Source organism: Liolophura sinensis, chromosome 2, assembly GCF_032854445.1.
Source record: "Liolophura sinensis isolate JHLJ2023 chromosome 2, CUHK_Ljap_v2, whole genome shotgun sequence".
Taxonomy (NCBI): domain Eukaryota; kingdom Metazoa; phylum Mollusca; class Polyplacophora; order Chitonida; family Chitonidae; genus Liolophura; species Liolophura sinensis.
This window is the reverse complement of record NC_088296.1, coordinates 8,886,452-8,910,572: the sequence shown is the minus strand read 5'-3', so window position 1 is coordinate 8,910,572 and position 24,121 is coordinate 8,886,452. Positions and strand designations below refer to the sequence as shown.

At 39.8% G+C, this 24,121-nt stretch overlaps 1 protein-coding gene across 1 annotated transcript; it reads left to right on the top strand.

Annotated features, from left to right (window-relative positions):
- Window positions 1–7,165: 7,165 nt before the first annotated feature.
- Window positions 7,166–21,065, top strand: LOC135462456 (SAC3 domain-containing protein 1-like). The gene is given in 9 exon segments (XM_064739684.1): window positions 7,166–7,325; window positions 8,490–8,552; window positions 9,560–9,688; window positions 11,014–11,114; window positions 11,117–11,174; window positions 12,966–13,169; window positions 14,885–15,028; window positions 17,504–17,690; window positions 19,511–21,065. Coding segments are annotated over 9 exon segments (1,137 nt in total). The 5' UTR covers window positions 7,166–7,254; the 3' UTR covers window positions 19,691–21,065.
- The last annotated feature ends 3,056 nt before the right edge of the window (window positions 21,066–24,121 follow it).

The window sequence follows — 24,121 nt, the reverse complement described above, 5'->3', positions numbered from 1 at the left end:
CACATTACATATTCACCGTTCTGTTACCAGGTATTTATTTCTTAGTTTTCGTCGATGCATTGGGACCTTGCTATTTGATAGCATGTACACTTACTGTACAAGTTCCAGGCGTCGTGATAAATAGAGTGGAACGTGGTGACGTAGCGGTCTTTTTCACTAAGTTGTGCATTTTAGACTAAAGTCCAAAACTGTACTCCTCTTCACAAAACAAAACAAAACAAGAAAAAAACAGACACTTTACATTGGATGTCCAAACCTGGTTAAAATGCTACTACGTAGCACAGGACAGAAGCAATGGTTAAAATTTTATACATTGCATTTATATATATTTAAGAATTTAATTTGGATTTCAATTTTGGCTTAAAGTTCGAAACCGATGTGTCAAAACGATCCTATATCATACATGAGATAAACACAGAGCCAAACATAGTTGGACCCACTTTTCTGACAGACTATTACTTTGCCCACATTAATCAACTTCACTTTCCAAGCAACACAAGCATCGCGTGAAAAAAAAAAACTTTCTGCAATCTCAAATTCATTTGATCGCTTTCCAGCAGGTAATTTGTCCATAATCTGTATTTAATCTAACGGTATAAATTCTCCAACGTCATCGGGTTACGTCTATTTATTACACCCGATTTTATTTGCTCTATAGTCATTTATCGTGGAACGCCGGAGAATAGGCTACAAACTGGGTCCCTAGTCGAATACGTCGAGGAGGTCTGTATTTCACTTACATTCAAATAAAGTCGACAGGCGGGTCAGTAAATTAAAGGATAACGGCTAAATCCCTGTTCAATAGCTAAGGATAATATTAATAGAATCCCCGTTGTCACAGACAAGCGCGTGACCTGCTGACGGTGGGGCGGATTTTTGCCGTGTTTATTTGGGTATAGGAGCCATCCGTTTTCGGGACAGCGTTCAGGTTAGTGTTGTCAAGGAACTCAAGAAGACGACATTCTACTCTTGGAATCCCCCATAAAGTATCGTAGTACATGATCTGTACAGAATTTTAAGTCAAATTACGTAAAAAAATCACATGTAAGCAAAGTAATTATTGCCTACTCATAAGTGTACAGGAAAGATATATTCATTTTTTATCGTTCTATACCGCTATACCTATCATTTATTTATTTATTTAATTTATGATCTTCAACGAACGCATTCAGTATTGCTGTACCAATGGCCACACTGTAGCGCGACCGCTTGAAAGAAACACAAAAAGGCACTATAACACGAAGAAAACGTTATAAGGCAAATATAGAAAAGGTATACATTTGAGAAAACGTATTTAACACCCAAACCGAACCAAGACTATAAATCAGAAGGTTATTATGTAATCCTATTTAATTACTATTCTATATACAACGTCATGTTAAAATTGGCAGACTGACAATCTACGGTTTCCTAATGCGACCGGGTCAGTCTCTTTTTGTCGTTACGGCACATCCTGTATGTATTAAACACACGCCTCACGTGCCTCTTGTTATTTTAATTCTACCTTGGTATTTAACGTCAGAGTATAGGCAATACTGCACAGTTCTAGACTGATAGGTATCCAGGTCATATATACCTTTTTTAGAAGAATCTTTTTTTTTGTGGGGGGGCTGGGGGGTCCATATGTAACCAGTCATGTGGATTGGCAAGGATAACTTGTGTTCTGGACTGCCTTTTGTGACGAAACACGATGTCAACGCACCAGTAGGGTTCAGAATCCTTGAAGTGTATTTTATAACCGGTGAACACGAAGTTAAAAAAGAATAAGAAAACTACCCAAAGCGGCTTTGAGGATTACACACGCAATCGTACTTCAGGATACAACATAAGTGGTCATAGTACACAGATATTTGTGGATTCCACGCCTATTCTAATAGGCCTACACTGAAAAAAACTACTTTTTTATTATTAACAAAGTTTTTAACAAGTACTTTGTTCTGTGTTGCCAACAAAGTACTTTATTGAATTAATTTTAACAAAGTTGCTTTGTTAATTCATTTAACGAGGTAATGTGTTAATTTAACAAACTACCACGTGAACTTTTAACAAACTAGTTTGTCAGGATAATAAACTGCTTCCCACAAATTATACAAAGTAATTTGTTAATTTAACAAAACTGTCCATTATTAACATTAGCAAAGAAGTGTGATGAATTCAACATAGAAACTTGTTAGCTACTCTCTTTAACTGAACTAACTAGAACTGAACAATCAACGTAATTTGGAAATGAATCAAACTAATTTGTCGACTGGATTTGTTCACTGTCACACATGACGCTCACATCTATCACATCTTGTGCCTCTTACTTACTCTGAAAGACCTTCACTCATATCCTTGGCTATTGCTATTGGGAGGAACATGTTGAGCACCCCTGCACAATTGTCACGTTAAATATAAAATCGAATTTGAATAGAAAGTCCAGAACTTCGCCCATTGCTGTGACAGCACTGAAGAGTAATAGTATTGAGCTGACGAAAGCATTGGGTTAGAAGTCCTTGTGAAGCGAAAGGGTGACTGTGTATATGAACCTGGACCTTTCCGGTACTGTCACCTATCTGTTGGCTTGGCTGGAAAATAAAAGAGTGACATGGCCAAAACTTTATTGATTCATTTATTTGTGTAAAATCCTCGGTTGAATTTGTTTAATCTGCTATTTTGCTTTATTTCAAGAAGAAGGGAATCTATAGTCATTTCATATAACAATTCTAGAATTACAGAATTCCCGTTTGAAAACTTTATTTAGTTTTCTGATTGATTTTCAGCTTCAATAGTAGATAGTTTACAATTCATATTTATTTTCCTATTCCCAGAATACGGTCAGTAACAGATTATTTTGTTACTTTTTACAAACAGTTTGTTTAAAGATTGTTAACAAATTAAACTCCGTTAAAATTTAACAAAGTAGCATTTTTAGTGCACCTGTATATACTTTGAGTATTTCGCATGCAGTTATAATAGACATACAAGTGTTCCATGCAATCATAATAGACATACAAGGATTCCATGCAGCCGTAATAGACAAACAAGGATTCCACGCAATCATAATAGACATACAAGGATTCCATGCAATCATAATAGACATACAAGGATTCCATGCAGTCATAATAGACAAACAAGGATTCCAAACAGCCATAATAGACATACAAGGATTCAAAACAGTCATAATATACATACAAGGATTCCACACAATCATAATAGATATTTAAGTATTTCACACAGTCATAACAGATATACACAGGCATACCACACTCAGTCGTAGTATAGGTCTATTTGAACATTTGAATATAAGCACCATCTGGCCATCACCTTTCGAAGCAACGCACAAAGGGCCGACGTCACGGCACAAAGAAGACGACGTCACGGAACAAAGTGACGATGTCACGGCACAAAGGGCCGCTGCCACGGCAAAAAGGGCCGACATCACGTCCAAATCATCACAAATGGACGACGTCACGACATAAGGGGCCGACTTCACGTCCAAATGGACGATGTCACGGCATAAGGGAACGATGTCACGGCACAAAGGGCCGACGCCACAGCACAAAGGGACGACGCCACGGCATAAAGGGACAATGTCAGGGCACAAAGAGGACGACGCCAAGGCACGAATGAAAGACATCACGGTACAAAGGAACGCAGTCAAGGCACAAAGAGAATTCACAATGATGTGCCGTAAAATCAAGTGTCGACAGTCCCGTATTGTTAACAGGTCGGTCAGCTTATCTGGCGTAGGTTTAACAACTGACACACAAGAAGACACATGCGTAACTGTAACCTTTGGGGTTATGGTGGCAATGTTTCAGGACATTTGACGCCAATGAAAGGTAACATGAAATTTGCTCTTCTATCCCTGCTTATCACATTACCCATTATTTTGTAAGTAAAACACCGGTGAAGAATAAAAGCAGAGTTCTTTGTAAGGCCACTTCAAGCAGCGGGGTATTCACTTTTGGCCTAGTCATTAGGCCCAGTCATATTACTAGGACTCACGCTGACTTGAGGTTATCCTGACATGTGATTTGTCAGAAAATGTGCATATCTGTGTTTGACTGTATCTTTGTCCCTACTGTGCACAGCACAACAACCCAGCCATCAAAATAATCAGCACAAAACACACAGAGTATACAGATCATATTAAAACTATACACTGGTTAAACTCTTAATTACACCGCACAGCCTAGTAAGACACTGGCACGAACAAGAGTGTGCAAGTTAAATTTTAAACATAATGTCATAAACTATGATACAAAGCAAGTCTTGTGCACTATTTCATGAGGTTTATATCGAGCTCTTTATTGGTGCTCTTTGTTTAGCATGAAGCAAGATATGGTCGAAAACAAAATGTGCACACATCTGACATCAGGAGATCTTTAAAAGCATAAAGCGTTTGTGTGGCTGCAGTCGATCAACTCGGCTGACCGGTGAGGTCCCAGGTTCGAATCGAGCTCCCGCGTATTCGGTGGTGTTTTCGGGCACCTGACAGGGAGCGGTAGTTGACTCTATAAATGGAAATGATCGCAATCGTTTAAATTATTTTCTTATTTACGTATTTAGTAGATACTGTTCAACGTCGTATACTCAAGACTTTTTCACTTACCGGTAATATATACGTCGTGGTAGTTGGTCATCTTTATGGGTAGAGGAAACCGGAGTGCCACGGGGTAACCAGCGACCTATCACATGTACGTCAGTTATACTCGGAGGATTTTCCGCGCATGACATATGTCATATTGGCGGAAGACGAGTGGTCTGCTGTGAACTTCATGTTAGACGCACGGGAGGTCACCGTGGACGTTTTATTCCGAGAATTCCTGAGAATTATGGAGAATCGTTAAAATGGCTTGACCAGGCATGGGATTTAACCCACGTCTCTTGTGACCGAGCGACTGAACGACGGTCACCGTTAATTAGTCTTTCGATCATCAGTCGCACTTCCGTCATATGACTGAGTAAAATCTTACTGAGTGCAGTGTTCAACGCCAATAAAGCAAGTCGACTTTTCAATAAATACACTGTACAGCTTAGTCATCATACACTTCGTTTGACGTTTGATAAATTGCCTACAAATCAAACTACACAGCATAACGTCCGTCTGGTAAGCGGTTTCATGAAGATTTATTTGATTGGTATATTTACGCCCTGCTGAAGAGTCTTTCACTTATACGACGGCAGCCAGCATTATGGTGGGTGGAAACCGGGCAGAGCCAGGGGGAATCCCACGACCATCCGCAGGTTGCTGGAAGATCTTCCAACGTAGGCCTGGAGAGGAAGACAGCATGAGCTGGACTTGAACTCACAGCGACCGCATTGGTGAGAAACTCCTGGGTCATTACGCTGCGCTAGCTCGCTAACCAAATGAGCCACGATTTTATGAAGAGGTCGTTTTGCTACTTGAATATATGCACATATAAGGAAAACCCAATACAAGATATGTAGCTGTGATAGAAACAAGGCACAACAGACTGTACAATATGGCAAGTTAGAAACTAGGTGAAGTAACTTTTTTCTAATTTATTTTTTAAGGAATCGCGAGGAACAGGCCTTGTGACACATGCTATGACATTTCTATAAAGCATCTAGAGAACTATGCGGGCGACTTGTTAAGACCCTTTACCGTTTTATCTCGGGCAATGCTTATACTAATAAACCTCACGTAAGCCATAAATCAAACCGTTATAAAAACGGTAGCCATCATTGCCCCGTATAGTACCCAGGTTTGGAATTTTAGCACACCACATAATTCTAACAGCCGATTGGTTGCCGAGCGGTGCGCTATATTTAGCTCACCAGTCCACAGGTGTCCATGTGGACGAGTCCAACTAAATGTGACCGCCACCCCCCCTTTAACGAATGACTTACTGCATTGGAACTACCGCATTATCCGTCTGCTTTTGTTGTTGAATCAGAACAAATGTCTTACATGTTCGCACGTTCTGTAGGTCGTTTTGGATTCTGTTACCTCCGCAAGTTAATGCAGGTTATGTTTTTGCCGGCGTTTATTTGCCAGTCTGACTATAGGCCTATATGTCAGCAATTTTATGGGAAATAGGTATGCTGGGATTTGAATGAAGTGTTGTGCATAGGTTGGTCTTGGGCTACGTCAACTTAATTTTGGTTGGGATAAGTGTGTTCTTCTATGAATTTTTTTAACGACTCTACACTATTAAGAGATAAGACATAAATGCAAAAAAAAAAAAAAAAAAGTAAAAAAGATGTCACTTTGTTATGACCGAGAGATGAGTATGTAAAATATACTTTGGCGGAGATTGTTAACTCTCGGTCTAGTGCCGTCTAGTTAAGCCTACCTGTGTAAAGAAATTCCCTACTTTCCCGTAGTTTGCCTGATTATTAGACGTATGCATAAATATATAATTAGGTCTTACCTCTATGATTTATTTGTCTTTCTGTTGTGCGGTGATTAATATTTTGTACATTCCAAAAAGCTTATAACTTCTTATGTATGATATATAAAGATGAAGATATATATATATATATATATATATATATATATATATACAACATCGTGAACACAAAGACTGTACCGGTACTCGAATCCCTGCAGGCGTGTTGGTCCCACACGAGAACGTCGTTTCGAATGCCAAAGTGCAACACGAGATCACTGTTCGCGAGATTTTCACTCCAGGTTGCAACGTGGTGCAACAGGAATGATATTGGAGTAAGGTTATTTCACTTATACGACGGCGGCTATCAGTATAGTGGGAGGAAACCGCAGGTTGCTGGCAAGCCTTTCCCACGTACGGCCGTGTGGAAGGCGACGTTTATACTTGCCAGCTCATATCCGTGTTTGCGCTGATCATGTTAAAAAGAAAGTTATACATGCTTACCCGATGTACACGTATATATACACATATATAACATTTTCGTTTTCGTTTTCTGAGATCACTAATTCCTGCCTCATCGCCGTAACCCCAGGAACCTCGGCGTTCTCCAAGATTTCTGTAAAAAAAATTTACAGGTGATGACAATAATGTCAAGCAAACGTTAGAGAGCTTCTCATTTGCTTTATGGGTTTGAAATCAGCGTCCGCCAGTCCGCGTTCGAAGATAAACACTGTTCTAAATTTAAAAAAAAAAAGCTTGAATTACCCGACAGAGGGCGCTTCACTTTTCACATACTCGCGTCAAACAGCACAGCATGGGGAGACGGTTTCAACAAGCAAGGATTGTGATAGAGCCATCGAATCGCCGTAAAATTTCAAACTTGCTGAATAATGACAAGGTTCTCCGTGTGAGGATGAATCAAGCTAGTCCCGGCGCTGTGGTGGGCACGTGTTTGACCATGTGTCCCGCAGCAGAAATAGCTCTGTGAGTCATAAAAAATACACAATAATCGAAGGGGGAAAACAATCACAAACCATGGTACCGTAAATAGAGTGGGAGATCTTGTTAAGTCAGTAGGTGCTTTGGTTGAGATGTGGTTGCTCTGATGTGTAGAATGATGTCATTTCAGTGAACGAGTTCTTCTCACATTGAACAGCTGAGCAGCGGGTAGGCGACAAACACAGCCAACACCCTTGTCTTTACAAAGTCCGTTTATGGGTAGCTCTGGCAGTCTAGCCGTAACATTAAAACATCCCATAGATTCTGCTGGAAAAAAAAAAAACACGAGTTACTCTGTCAGTAGATAATCCATAGATTGCAGATAACATAACCAGACGCTGAACTGAATGGTCTATCAAAGATCGCCTTTTTGAACTTATTTTGCCTAGGGGTCATCTGTGGCCTAGTTGGTTAGCGACCCAGGAGCTTCACACCAATATGTTCGCTATAAGTTCAAGCCCAACTCGTGGCCATATGTGGGAAGGTCTTCCAGCAACCTGAAGATGGTCAGTAGTTTCCCCCAAGGCTCTGCCAAGTTCCCTCACACCATAATACTGGCAGCTGCCATATACGTCAAATATTGTTGAGTCCAGCATAAAGCATTAATTAAATAAATAAGTAAATATTACATCAATGCCATGAATCATAGTTTTGTGTTTTCTTCCATGTTTTCGTAGAATATTTTCATCAATCTGTCTTGTGGTCTCTTGGGAGTAAAACGGCCAAATGCTTGGATGTCTGCAGTCTGAAAAGGGGTATACTTTTAGTGCATTTCCACATATTCAGTGTTCATGTATCTAGTCTAAAGGTGACCGAATTATTGTAACATATTTTTGTGTAATGCACGTGTGATTCTTCTTGTGGGTATGAATTTTCTGATAGATATTGAATTTCAGACACTGAAATAACTGCCTTGAGATCAGTGAAAATGTTGGCGCAAATGAAACTCGAACTCATGACTTCAGGAATGTAGCCGCACCACTATGTAAGCTGAGCTACCAAGCGAGGTGAATAACAATACACATCAGCGCGTAAAACATTATAATCACTGGTGTCAGTGTTGGAAATTCAACATATATTGATGTTTTCCTTGATAATGATGATAATGATAATGATGGCAGTTGTATGATGTTATGTTTGTTTATCCAGGCGAGAGAGAGAGGAACTGATTCATCCATTTGAGGCCTCACAAGAGACCGTTCATCTCAGGAAGTAAGAGCCCTTAATGAACCTAGCTTTGTTGATATGGACAATTTGTGAAATGAACAGGATTGAATCTTTTCTATATATATATATATATATCATTTCATATATCAGATATAAGTCATTTTTATATCTGCCGTGAAGTGGTTAAGGTATGTGCCTTTGAATTGCTAGGACATAAAAGTGCAGGATCAAACCTTGCCTTGGATAGGCAGTTTTTTAGAGTTTCTTGTGCTCATTGTGAAGCATTAGTGATGCAAAAAAATGCTTGAGTGGCAATTTGTGCAGTCTAATGTTTGATGAAAACCTCAGCTGCATGTCTTCCCAAAATATAGTATACAGAACTAATTGCAGTCTTTTGAGTGAACAAACTCTGGAGTATGTTGGTAAGCTTCAGTCAATCAGTATCATGTGCTCAGACATGTATATGCTGTAAACCGTTACATAAGCAATGCGATTTGAGGTAAACAAATGAATTGTCCAGAGAGAGTTTAAATTTCACCACACTAAATGCCTTTACCAAGTTCTTTCTGAAATTCTTGAATATGCAAAAAATTAAATAGGCATGATAGGGTAACTGGACTAATGGATCAAATTGGCCAAATGTTTGAAAATGCTGTGGTTTTCTCATTGCTGTATTCTGCATAATGAGATGTTAAGCAGGGCCTCCCGTGGCGGAGAGGTTTAGCGCACCAGCACGACAAAATGACCCAGGAGCCTCCCACTAATGCGGTCACTGTGAGTTCAAGCCCAGCTGATGCTGGCTTCCCTTCCGGCAATGCATGGGAAGGAGTGACAGCATCCTGCTGATGGTCTTGGGTGTGCCCTAGGCTCTGCCAGGTTTCCTTCCACCATAATGTTGGCCGGCGTCATATGAGGGAAATATTGAGAATGATGTCAAACACTAATTATAAAAATAAATTTAAAGATATACCTTATATTATATAGTTATGTGTAAATGATAATATACGCAGAAATCCTCTTAATTTGTGATGCAATAAATCTCTGTTTTTTAGCCCCAAAGCCGACCCCTCCAAAATGGTGAAGGCCTATTCTAGACCAGCTGCAGGCAGAGTTGACCCTCTGTCCTCTGACCTCCGTCCTCCAGCTGTCCTGCTTAGCACTGTGAGATATCTATTGGAAAGGTAAGTGTATTCTGTAAGTGTATTCTGTACTGTTGATGTTTAAGATGCAGCACACTTGAATCCTGCTTTCCCTTTTTTATGCTTGCACATCAGTTTACTCCCAACACCAGAAGTTATTATTTCATGTTTTGTCAAAAATTTTCATGGAGCAAGTGAGTGACTGAGTGCTGTGGTTTAATGTCATACTTAACAATTTTTCAGTTATATGATGACGAAGGAATCCTTAGTGTGTATGTAATGTACCTCCTTGTTGCAGGACCAGATTTCCACCGCTCTTTTATGTAGTGCTGCTTCACTTAGACGTCTTACTGAAGGCAAATAAATGGCCACGCCTGAGCGATTATACTGATACAGGTCAATCAGTCATTGCACTATCCCCTTCATGCTGAACGCTAAGCGAGGAAGTTACAACTTCCTCTTTTAAAGTCTTAGGTGTGACTCAACCCAAGTTTGACCCTGGATCTAACGGTCTCGAAGCGGATGCTCTACCAACTCTGCTATCGGTGCCGTTAATTTTCATGGAAGGTGACATTGGTAAAAATAATGATAATTCTAAAACCAATATGGCCGTCGTCGTATAAGTGAGATATTCTGGAGTATGGCGTAAAACACCAATCAAATAAATAAATAAATAAATCTAAAACAAAAATAATCAAAAAAATAAATTGTTCATTACCTACATCAAATTTCAAAAATGTTTTGAGGAGAAGGATGGAGCTTCTGCAAGATGTTCAAGCAGATTCTTACGCCATTATTCTGTCTTGATTGATAAATCTAAACTTTGGCTGAAACCCTGTGAAGTTTCTCTTTTTTGTGTGAAAAGATTGAGTATTTAGGGTTTTGTGTTTACCTGGCCTTTAACAGTGAGGAGCAAATCTTCAACGCATAAAACAGCGTTGAACAACTCAAAAAGTTGAGTTGAAGAACTCAAAACTGCATGTGCCAGAAAAAGACACAAAGGGAGTTCTCAAAGGGAAACTCTGACAATCTGGGGGGCACTCCAGGAGAGCAAACCCTCTGTCACAGCAGCATGTACAACATCTCATTATAAGGGAAGCTTTGGGTAATATGGTCGTTCTTAGCAGTCATAAACATGAGCACAAGTGGTCAAACTTTCATTCTATGCATTATAATTGTTTTTTTTTATAAGTATTCAAGACCAGGTAAAATAGTTCATATAAGATTCTCATTTCTGCTGTAGTAACTTGCTGCACACAGGTGTATAAAGGGACATAACTCTTGAACATGTGGATTGAACAGAGTTGTGTCCCATGATATGTAAATAGATTATCTGATGTATATCTCTTTGGTCTTATATTGTACAGAATAGTGAGTCTCCAGGAGCGTAGATGGACAGATGTGTACGAGTATGTGAGTGACAGATTGAGGGCAGTACGACAGGATTTAATCATACAATCCGTCATTGGGCAGCCGTCATCAAGATCTTGGAAAACACCGTCATTTTCCACATTTACTCTGGTTACAAGTAAATATCAAAATTCTTAAGCCGCGTTTGTGCAGTTTTTAATCATATTTCATCATGAGTTGAGGCTGTTAATTATCGTGCTTCAGTTTAGACTATTAGCCCCTAACATAACATATACATAAACATAACACACCCAGTGCGCTGCAATGACCCAGGAGCCTCTCACCAATGCGGTCGCTGTGAGTTCAAGCCCAGCTAATGCTGGCTTCCCTTTTGGCAATGCGTGGGAAGGAGTGGCAGCAACCTGCTGATGGTCGTGGGTATGCCCTAAGCTCTGCCAGGTTTCCTTCCACCATAATGTTGGCCGGCGTCATATGAGGGAAATATTGAGAACACTAATCAAATAAATACATTTAAAGGTATACCTGATATTATATAGTTATGTGTCCAGCTCAGAACCGATTTGCACTCCTGCCTTAGGTGGGAGGGTCTGCCAGGAACCTGAAGATGGCTGTGGATTTTCCCCGGTCTATGATCAGTTTCCTCCACCATAATGCTGGCTACCATCATATAAGTGAGATATTCTTGAATACAGCGTGAAATACCAATCAAATAAATAAATAAATACACGAACAAACCTAACGCACAATAAACAAGTCTATCAAATATGCATGCTCTGTTGGTTTTATGTCATAGGTTCTATGGAGTAGGGGGCCTCCGTGGCGCAGTCGGTTAAAGCGCCAGCGCAGCGTAATGACCCAGGAGTCCCTCACCAATGCGGTCGATGTGAGTTCAAGTCCAGCTCATGCTGGCTTCCTCTCCGGCCCGTACGTGAGAAGGTCTGCCAGCAACCTGCGGATGGTCGTGGGTTTCCCCCGGGGCTCTGCCCGGTTTCCACCCGCCATAATGCTGGCCGCCGTCGTATAAGTGAAATATTCTTGAGTACGGCGTAAAACACCAATCAAAAAAAAAATCTATGGAGTAGTGTTCAGAAAGCAAAGATGCATGTATTAAGCATCTTGATAACTGCAGTCATCCGATCAGAATGATACATGCACTAAAGTTTAAATGCATGCACCTTTCTTTGGGTAGTTAAGAAAATTTGGTTGTCTTGTTACACGTAAATAGAAAATGAGGAAAGATATACTGTAATTCTTCGAGCTTTTTCTCATTTTTGCAGGGTATTTATTGAAGCATATTCTAAAGCATTATTCTGTGTGGACTTCCAAAATTAGACTTTTTTTTGAAGCCCAGAAGTTGGCCAGTCTAACCAATGTACATTGTAGTTTTGCCTCCAAAATCATATTAAAAATGCGCATAAATTACACTGAAAGTTGCTCTTTTAGATGTGAAAAGGTTGAGGAATGAGGGTAAACTAACACTAAAGGTATTTATTTATTTATTTATTTATTTAGCGGTTCTTGCTGAACATCGCACTCAAGAATTTTTCACCTATGTGATGGGGACCAATTTTACGGGCAGAGTTTCAGTTTTGTTGTTTTTAAATAATAATCATATAAATGCTAAGTTTTCTTTGCTCTTTAAATTACTTCATATTCCTGAAAACATAACAAGTGTATTTCAGTTTTGATAATTTGACATTTCTTGATTACCCTAAATGACCATAAATTTTGTTCGTGACTAACTTGCTCATTTTTCCTGATTCTGAGAGTTTCATTGATTTTAGGACGGTGTTTTGAGGTATGATTGAAACATGGGATGATATTCTACTGGTAAAATGCAAATTTCAGCACCAAAAATAATGGTTTGTGACATTTATTTGCCTCTAAAAAATACACTTTTGTGGGAGAAATTTGAAGTCAATTAAAGGTAATTTTTTTTTTCATTCAGGCTCTGTGTGGAACCTGTGGATGTATTTGTCCCGACTCTGAACAACAACCAGATCCAGGAGAATCTAAAATGGCTGCTGTCCCAATACCAGGAGAGTGACAGTTGCCATGACAACAGAGTACTGTTTGAAAGTATATACTTACTGCATAACCTGGGAAACAGCGAAGCTTTAAGACATTACCTGCAGTTGGAGAAACCCCTTAGGTTTGTGTTAAATTGGTGTACTGGTACCACATTCATACAAGATAAATTTAAACCAGGTCATATGCACATATATCTCTCATGGAATATTTCATGGTTTCCATAAGCTGAGCCATAAGCTTCCATAAGCTATATATATATGTATATATATATATATATATATAATATATATATATATATATATATCCTGTGGTATATGACCTGTAATTTCTGCACATTTTGCCTGATTCTGGGTATTTTTTATAGATAGGTGTTTTGATTGATTTATTCATTTGATTACTCTTTTACACCCTAGGGGTGTGATGACCAGGAGCCTCTAGGGGCCTCCGTGGCTCAGTCGGTTAGCGTGCTAGCGCAGCATAATGACCCAGGAGCCTCTCACCAATGCGGTCGCTGTGAGTTCAAGTCCAGCTCATGCTGGCTTCCCCTCCGGCCGTAAGTGGGAAGGCAACCTGCGGATGGTCGTGGGTTTCCCCCGGGCTATGCCTGGTTTCCTCTTACCATAATGCTGGCCGCCGTCGTATAAGTGAAATATTCTTGAGTACGGCGTAAAACACCAATCAACCAATCAACCCAGGAGCCTCTCACCAATACGGGCGCTGTGAGTTCAAGTCCAGCTTCATACTGGCTTCCTTTTCTGCCTTAATTGGGAATGTCTGCCACCAACTTGCAAATGGTCATGGGTTTCCCCAGAGGCTCTGCCCGGTTTTATCCCACCATAATGCTGGCCGCCATCATATAAGTGAAATATTCTTGAGTTCGGTGTAAAAGGACAAAGAAATAAATAAATAAATTTTACACCATACTGAAGAAAATTTCACTTACACAATAGTGGCCAACATTATTGTGCGAAGAACCGAGGAGAAAATGATGACCACCCGCAGGTTGTTGACCAACCTTCCTAACTAAGGCTGAGGAGGAAATCAGCATGAGCTGGTCTTGAGCTCACAGTGACAGCATTAGTGAGAGGCTGTAGGGTAGATCTGCTGTACCATGCTAACTGCTAGGCCCCTAGGTGTTTTGAAGTTTGTTGGCAAGGTTTTTTCTGATATCGTACTAGAAAAGTTCAGAACCAAAAGTAATATCTTATGATTAATCATGTCGTTCGAAAATTTTAGGTTATTTACCGATATAGCCCACTTAAGACTTCAAATGTAACCTGCAAAGTATAAGTGAATGTATAAATTTTTAACAGTGAGGCGATGCAGACTTATTTATGTCCCTATGCAAATGCAAAATGGGACTTTGATCTACCCTTTCCTTATGATCCTAACCATCTTTCTTTGTTTTCTCTGGCATAATCTTGTCAGCAAGTTACACATGTCTCAGAAACTAATCATAGTATTTCAGAACGACCCAGGAGCCTCTCACCAATGTGGTCGCTATAAGTTCAAGTCCAGCTCATGCTGGCTTCCTCTCCGGCCGTACGTGAGAAGGTCTGTCAGCAACCTGCGGATGGTCGTGGGTTTCCCCGGGGCTCTACCCGGTTTCATAATGCTGGCCGCCGTCGCATAAGTGAGTACGGTGTAACACACCGGTCAAATAAATCAATAAATCAGTTTCCATCAAGCAATAATCTTACTTCTGTCACAGAAGTGGAAAATGCTCGAATTTTGTTAAGCATTAATCCAACAGTCTTAGGACTTTTTCTGATTTCTTACCTGCCTGCCTAGAACAGGTACCTTCAGGTGAAAATTAATATGTAACGTTTATTTCAGGTGTAATCCTTTACTCCGTACAGCATACCGGATAAGTATTGGGTTTTTGTTAGGAAACTACACACGTGTGCTGAAGCTCATCCAGTCTCTGCCCTCTGTTCAATGTCAGATGGCCGTACACCGGCATTTAGTGGAGCTTCGCAGGTAAAGGGCCTATCATCATAGTCTAATGTAGCTAACATTGTGGCGTTGTTTTCTCTGTGCACTTCCGATGCCTCCATTCATAAAAATTGACCATGTTCATGTTTGTGAAAATTCTTGATTCATTATCAGTGGTTCATAAAGGAGTCTCGTTTTGCTGAGTCAACAACATTCACATTCAGGCACTTTACTCACATGAAACAGTGGCGAGCAGACGAGGTAAATGCGGCGGGTCTTTGCGAATAAAGCATGTAGTTGCTATCAAAGCAGCAGATGCCTTCATGATTCTCATACTCCTCACAGAGCATGCGCAGCTCTCTACCTTGAGCTTTACCTCACTGCCACCGACAGCAAATTTTGTACAGAAATCAGAGTGATGAGGTAGGAAGTGATTTCAGAAATCACAAACAGTCTGCCTCGACCTTTTGTCTCAGATAACACTTACCGGGCCCCGATAGCACAGTTGGAAGAGCGTCCGCTTCAGGAGCGGTAGATCCAAGATCAACCTTGGATCGAGTCACACCTAAGACCTTAAAAGAGGAAGTTGTAAATTCTTCGCTCGGCGTTGAGCATTTAGATGATAGTACAATCACTGGTGGACCCATATCAGTATAATAGCTCGGGTGGGGCGGCTTAACTACGACGTTAAACCCCATGCACTCACTCACTCACTCACTCACTCACTCAAATAATACTTCATACACATGTATTCTCGTTATCAAGGGTATATACAGCATGATTCTAACAAAAATCTGAAACAATTTTCTTGATGAATGTTGATAAAATAGTTCCACAGGAGGACATATGTGATGAGGCAATGCTTAAACAAGCCTACCTGCGTCTCACAGACTCCAAAGGTCAGGCTTGTCTAGTGGTAGCAGCAATGTACAGCGAAAGGTAGAGAATGACGCTTGCGCTGTAAGGAGTATGCATGTCTATACAGACGCAGACGTAGTTTCCCAGGATTGGTGCTTTGTGTAAGGGGAGAGAACTTGGGGATTTGTTGGCTTGGCCTCAGCAGGAGTCAAACTTAAGTGTTAGGTGCCTGCTTGGCCTCAGCAAGAGTCAAACCAAAGTGTTCGGTGCCTGCTTGTTCTCAGCAAGAGTCAAACCAAAGTGTTAGGTGACTGCTTGGTCTCAGCAAGAGTCAAACCAAAGTGTTAGGTGCCTGCTTGTTCTCAGCAAGAGTCAAGCCAAAGTGTTAGGTGCCTGCTTGGTCTCAGCAAGAGTCAAGCCAAAGTGTTAGGTGCCTGCTTGGTCTCAGCAAGAGCCAAACCAAAGTGTTAGGTGCCTGCTTGTTCTCAGCAAGAGTCAAACCAAAGTGTTAGGTGCCTGCTTGGCCTCAGCAAGAGTCAAACCAAAGTGTTAGGTGCCTGCTTGGTCTCAGCACGAGTCAAACCAAAGTGTTAGGTGCCTGCTTGGTCTCAGCAAGAGTCAAACAAAAGTGTTAGGTGCCTGCTTGGTCTCAGCAGGAGTCAAACCAAAGTGTTAGGTGCCTATGTTGATGACATGGAGTAAGCTGTTTTACTGAAATCATTTCCTCTGTACAAACTCTGGCAGGTTAACACAGGGTAATTTAACTCTACTATGTTGTCATTATCAGCCAGTCAGATGTGATTTATTTCTCTAACATGAGAACACAGCTGTTTCCACATTAATGTCACCCAAACTCTCTTTTGCCAAATACACATGAGGTACAAAGGACAAAACATCATATTTCTGGTTACTGTAACATGGATCTTCCCATGGTTTCATAACAGTTCCTGACTAAACCATGATTTATAGAGTCACGGAGCATCTGGTATTTACCTGTTGTCATTTAGGTCTGTTTTCACCTCTCTTCCTAACTAACTCATGTTATAATATTTGTACCGCATTAAAGAGCAATCAAATGAATACAGTGCAGACATTAAATGAATACAGTGCAGACATTAAATGAATACACTGTGACATTAAATGAGTACACTGTTACATCAAATGAATAGACTGCGGACATCAAATGAATAGACTGCAAACATCAAATGAATACACTGCAGACATCAAATGAATACACTGTGGACATCAAATGAATAGACTGCGGACATCAAATGAATACACTGTGGACATCAAATGAATACACTGCAGACATCAAATGAATACACTGTGGGCATCAAATGAATACACTGCAGACATCAAATGAATACACTGGACATCAAATGAATAGACTGCGGACATCAAATGAATACAATGTGGACATCAAATGAATAGACTGCGGACATCAAATGAATAGACTGCGGACATCAAATGAATAGACTGCAAACATCAAATGAATACACTGGACATCAAATGAATAGACTGCGGACATCAAATGAATACAATGTGGACATCAAATGAATAGACTGCGGACATCAAATGAATACAATGTGGACATCAAATGAATACACTGTGGACATCCAATGAATACAATAACATGTACTTTTCCGTTTTATCATTTCACAGGAGATCTCTCCAGGTCATGTCATCTGGTTATAACAGTAAAAACTTGAGATATCCCACCTCAAAACTGACGGAGTTACTCGCCCTTGACAGCCAGCAGGATGCTATAAACCTGTGTCGACTGTGCGGTTTGTCGGTTGTCGATGCTAAGGTCCAGTTCCTAAAGGCGTCATTTAAAGCAGACGTTGAGGTAAATCACAGCAGTGTTTTTCTCTAATTGTTTCAAAGAACAGAAATCTTTGTTTTAGTATTTTTTACGTATCTAAAAGTACCTGTACTTTTTTTTTTTCCAAATATTTTTGCCCAGATAAGTCAAGTTCTGGGGTTTAAAGTTTCCCTCATTAGTGTTATGTTATTGTCCAAGGTCTTTCATTTTCACATAATAATGGAATTTAGTGCATTTCACTCATGCTATTTGAAAACTTCCATTTACATAAAGTACTTATTTTGAGTTGGAGAATATGAAAGGATTTAAATTCATTAGAACATGTATAGTGTCACTGAAACAGAAGAAAAAGCAAAAGAAAAAAAAAAAAAAACAAAACAAAAAAACCCAAGTTCAGAATGTCTTCATTTAGAAATGTATTAAAAACTTCACATTCAGGTGTATTCCATCTAATTTGTGTTCTTCATGGTAATTTAATTCAAATTGTGATCTGAGCCAAATTTTGAACGAAGATGCGGTATGGTTTTCGATATACATGTAGTCCTATAATAGCAAAATAGTGGTTTTTACTCAGAAAACGTGCATATTAATTTCTCCATTAAAAGCAGGGTTCACATCCTACTTTGAAAACGAAAAATAAAAAGTCAAGGCCTTGAATAGCCTTGAAAACCCAAATACTACTTTTAAAATGTTTTGATAATAAACATTTTTGCTGTGTTCGTTTTTTTGTTTTTTATTCTATATTCAGACAGAAATGTGATTAGTTATAAAAAATAATACATAATGGGAGACGAGACCACGAAAGGTGTACGTCACTGTGGCCTGGATTTCTAAGCAAGGAACCAGCCAATTCGTCCGATATAGCTCATAGGTGTCGTTACGAAAATCTCTGATCTCAAGAACTAGCATTGTTTTGTCTCTTTCAAACGTTTATTGTCATGTACACATGTATCGAGAATTAAAAGATGGTCATAGATAATTATGGAAAAGTGTATCCACATCTTTCGAGCGACGATGTGACATAAAAGCCCACTAACTAATGTTGCATTGTATGCGCTTGCCTGTCTACGTAAGAATGTCTGATCTTATATACTAGCTTCGTTGTCTGTTTCAAACGTTTACCATCATCCACACATGTATCGAGAATTAAAAGATGCTCGTGGATAATTATGGAAAAGCGTATCCACATATTTCGAGTTGCGGCGTGACTTTTAAGCCTGTTAACAACTGTTGCATTGGAGTTGTCACATTGTGTACGTTTTGCCTGGATACGCTACGTACCGGTCAATGCGTCCAGCACAGCTCGTGAATGGCCTTACAAGAATCTTTGATCTTATATACTAGCTTAGTTGTCTCTTTCAAACGTTTATCATTATTTAGACGACAGATTGGCTATCGATGGACTTTTCAGCCATTCACAGGCTTTAATTCCAAAGTACTTATTGATGAAGAAAACGTCTTCATATGAAGACAGTAGGGGCGGAGCCAAAGAAACCGTGCGCCAAGTGAGCAGACATTGATTGACAGGTCACCGACCATGTGACATAACAACTGCCGTTGGGTTGACACACTGACAGACCATTGACAGAAGAGAGGGCGTGGCGTTGCATGAAATAGCCAATCAGTCGTCTAAAACGGATAGAGGTCATTATGAAAAATCTTCACGATTATGACGCGGGCTACGCTTCGCTCCGCCCCGTCATAATCTGTTTACAGACATGGTGGTCTTATTAAAAGCTGCATGAAATATAGATCGTCGCGGAGTGCTCAAGTTTCACTACTATTTCTATTAGAATATTTACATGTATTTGTGAATGAAGTGTCTCTTTGTCTTTTTCAACCAGATCAAACCTTCCCACGCTGGATTCATTGAGCAGAGACTGAAATGCATGGCTGTCAAAGACCTTTTTTTCACACATTCAGGAGAGGACATTATTGAAAAGGAGACGCAACCAAAACAGGGGACAGTAAAAGTCATGACTCTCCCGTACAAGTTCAGAAGAATGAAGATAGAGAACGAGTGACTTGAATCTTAAAAGTGTGGACGGGCCTTGGCAATTATTTCAAAGTTAACAATTCTCCCAAATTCATGTGATGTGAATTGACCATGGTAATTCTCATCAGCCATATGTCTCAAGGGGTTCACAATCTTCACAAAGTCATCTCGTAAGACTGACATTTATAATTCTGATCATTCCAGGTATGTTAGGGCCCTTCAAAATCCATCCCATGAACATGGGCATTGGTAATTCTGATTGGCCAGATATTCTAGGGTTCACAATCCTCCAAAATCCATCCCATGAACATGGACATTGGTAATTCTGATTGGCCAGATATTCTAGGGTTTACAATCCTCCAAAATTCATCCCATATAAATAGGCCTTGGTAATTCTGATTGGCCAGATATTCTAGGGTTCACAGTACTGCAAAATTCAACCAATATACATGGGCCTTAGTAATTCTGATTAGACGGACGTTCAAGGATTCACAATCTTCCAGAACTTATTTCATGAAAACTTACCTCGGTAATTCTAATCATCTAGATATTTTGGTATTTGTAATCCACCTAAATTCATTTCACGTGAACTGGCCTTGGAAATTCTGAGGATTTTTTTAGATGAACATGCAAGGATTCTATGATTTCCAGATGGTGTGCCTAGTTGATTTTACAAGTATGAAGGGTTGTTGCAGGTCTTGGTAGCAGGAGAACTGTAGGATGTCAGCATCTTCTCTGTTCTATTGCCAGTAAGACGCGGATTGCTATTCCTTTTCCTGTAGAATTGCAATATGGACGATTTAAGGGCCTTTTCTTCTTCATAAAGTCATGAAAAGCCTGTAATATAGCATTCCTTTTTAACAAAACGGACGATTTACATCCGGTATCCTTCGTTGTTTTACCACATGCAGTATCTACATGTTGGGGGTAGTCTTTTTCTTTTTCTTTTGTTGAATGCATCTGGTGTACTCTCCAGCTAAGGCAAAATGAAAGATCGGGGATAGAAGTTCCGTTTTGGTTAGCTGAATGCAAAATCTAGGACATGAGATCCTTTCTAGGTTCTAGGATAGGAGTTCCTATTCTTGTTTGCTAATAGCAAATTCTAGGACAGGAGTTCCTTTTCTGGTTTGTTGAATGGAAATCTAGGATAGGGGTTCCTTTTCTAGTTTGCTGAGTGCAAAATCTAGAATATGCGTTCTTTTTCTGCTCAGCTGAATTCGGCATCTAAGATAAAGAAGCTCTTTAGAGCATTTATCGTAGGAGTTGCTTGTAGGAGTTGCTTGCTGAATGCAAAATTAATGCTACTAATTCTTTTTCTCCTTTACGTTAACCTTCATACATATACGCAGCAAAAACAAGAAAACTAAACGAGCTGATATCCCTTTACTTTGTGATAATGCTTCCAAAACGTAAGACAGGTATGAATACTTACATTCTTTAAGCAAAAGACACCAACTGTAGAAAAACAAAAAAAAGTGGAAAAGCTTTGGGTCGTATGGTGTGCTGTGCTGATTGGATTTTAATGCCAGAAATTGATGTTTTAAATTATTTATTTCCTTCCCTCTTTAGTTTAAGTTGTATGTATGAGTCTTGTATACAAGGCCAAGTGTGTATTTTCTTCATATCTGTTGCATGTTAAGGTATGTTTTGAATGCATGTCTGTACTTTGTTACTTGATACATTCGTATTTTAAATTTTGATCACCTGTTAACAGTGTATTTTAATTTTTGTTAATCGTTTGTCTTTGAACACGATTATAGGAACCCTATAAGCTTGGTGCATTATGATAGCCGTTCCTGACACTGGAAACTCAATCTAAGACTAATGAAAATACTGGCGCAAGGTACACTTGAACTCACATCTAAAGCTCCGCATACAGAGGGTTTAACACCCAACTCAACTGATGTGTCGGCTTGTGAGAGCTTGTCTCATATGTATACGCTAGCTGGTCTAAAAATCAGAGACGCACGCTTCAGAACATTCCCGCGTCACGACTCGCATCACAAAATTCCACCTTGGACGACACCATTTCAAAGCAGGGCGTTACACTGGTGTTCAGTCCGCAAATTCATTAACGCAGACGACAACAAGCTCGTGCTAATTTCTTCACCCCTCTGCTCTGTGTATGTATATGGTCCTTTTCATGACGCTCTCGAGCAGGTGTTGACTGAGAGACTGTATCGAAATGGGAGAGGAAGGTGGGGCGATTGGCCCTGCGTTTGCGCCATTTTGTGTCCGATAAATATGTAAGTTTGATGTACGTATGAGAGAATAGAAATAATGACTCGTTTTCGAGTCATTTTTGTTGATTTTAGACCAATAAATGTGGAGGAGCTGAAATTTTAGATCTCGGACGCCTGTAGCGTCTTGTTCTAAAATTTTAACTCTGCCCCTTTTACCTGTCTTAAATCATTCTTGAATAACGACGCGTCTCAGCTGGATTTGTCGTGACGTGTACATGTAACATGTGTACATGTTAGATTTGAAACATCTTTCTGTTAATGCACTATTATACAAATTCGTCATTTTATTAGGCACTGCTCATCAACTTCTACATAGAATGGAATTATGAACATATGACATAAGAGTCTATTTTATTTTGCGTTTTACTGTTAGTGGAGAGTGCTTAAAGAACATTATCGAATTCATTTCAACGACCCGGTACCACTTTCAAATTTTTTTTTTAACTTTTTTTTCCCGTAAATGACTAAATCTCATAGCTGGAGTTGGTCACCCGCATATTTAAAAAATCGCCTGATTTTTTGAGGGCAGAGTTACGAAAAAATTATTTATAAAGCTGTTTGGAAGTGGTTCCTTACTTTTGTTAATGGGATGACTATCCTTGTTTTTACCGTGAGGTTGTATTTTACTTTGTTTTCGAACCCATACATGTGTATTAATTAGTTTAAATGTCAACGATTTATTGTAATTTTAACTTTGTTGTTTTAACTTCCGGTCACATTTTGCAAAGTTTATTTCATTTGCAGGTGCAAATAAGATATCGATGATATACTGTATATATGTTTTTATTTGTACATCTTTATCATAATATATTTTCGAATGATTCATTTATTTGAATATTATTGTGAATGAATCCTTGCTTGAAGTGTTAAACATAGACTCTCATTGATACTATTTTACCAGTATTTGTTTTAATAGATTTGTCTCCAGCGTGCATGGTAGTACATGTACTTGGTAGAAATATAGTAAAAGACTTAAAACATAGAGAGCGACATTGTTATAGTTTGCAAATGGTCATACGTAACCGGTGAAATACGACCTGTTGTCAGTTTACCTCAGTTAGGGACTTATTCCAACTGTTTTGATAAATGCTGGGGGCCTCCGTGACCGAGGTGTTTAGCACGCCAGCGCGATGCAATGACCCAGGAACCTCACACCAATGCGGTCTCTGTGAGTTCAAGTCCAGCCTCATGCTGGCTTCCTCTCCGCCCGTATGTGGTAAGGTCTTCCAGCTACCCGCAGATGGTCGTGGGCTTCCCCCGGGTTCTGCCCGGTTTCCTCCAACCATTATTCTGGCCGCCGCCGTATTAATGAAGTATTCTTGAGCACTTCGTGAAACACCAATCAAATGAAAATAAATAAATATATAAATGCTTAAATGGTAGCAAATTACACGCTTCCCTAGCTCCATGTCTTCAGCTAAATTAGGAAAAAATGCAGTCTGAAATTACTCAAAATGCTGTGCTGACCTCACATTCACATTACAGTAATATGCGGCTCTAGGTTTTTTTCCGAACAAAAATCTGGAGGCTCACTGTAATCATTCGAAAGAGGTTAACTTCTTCCCAAGAGAGAACTGCTGTATTTCACCAAAAGTTTAGCATTTTTCAAGTTACACATTTTGCTTCATGTCGACTGAGTCGTCTTCCTTGTTGGACCACCTCCTGCAGACGGTCGTGGATTTCCCCAGGGCTGTGCCCGGTTTCCACCCATCATACTGCAGGTCGCCGTCGTATAAGTGAAATATTCTTGAATACGGCGCAAGACATAAATCATACAAATAAATAAATAAATAATGGGACGGTTAATAGTTTAAGATGAATCCGTATATGAAACAGGGGCCTCCGTGGCTCAGTCGGTTAGCGCGCTAGCGCAGCGTAATCACCCAGGAGCCTCTCTCCAATGCGGTCGCTGTGAGTTCAAGTCCAGCTCATGCTGGCTTCCTCTCCAGCGGGAAGTGGGAAGGTCTGGCATCAACCTGCGGATGGTCGTGGGTTTCCCCCGGACCCTGCCCGGCTTCCACCCACTATAATGCTGGCCGCCGTCGTATAAATGAAATATTCTTGAGTACGGCGTAAAACACCAGTCAAATAAATAAATAAATAAATTATATGAAACATATGAAACTTTAGGTTAAATACATTAACATATGTCCATCGATGACTGCCTGCGGTCGAATATAAAGTTGACCGATTTACGGTACGGTTTTACATATAAG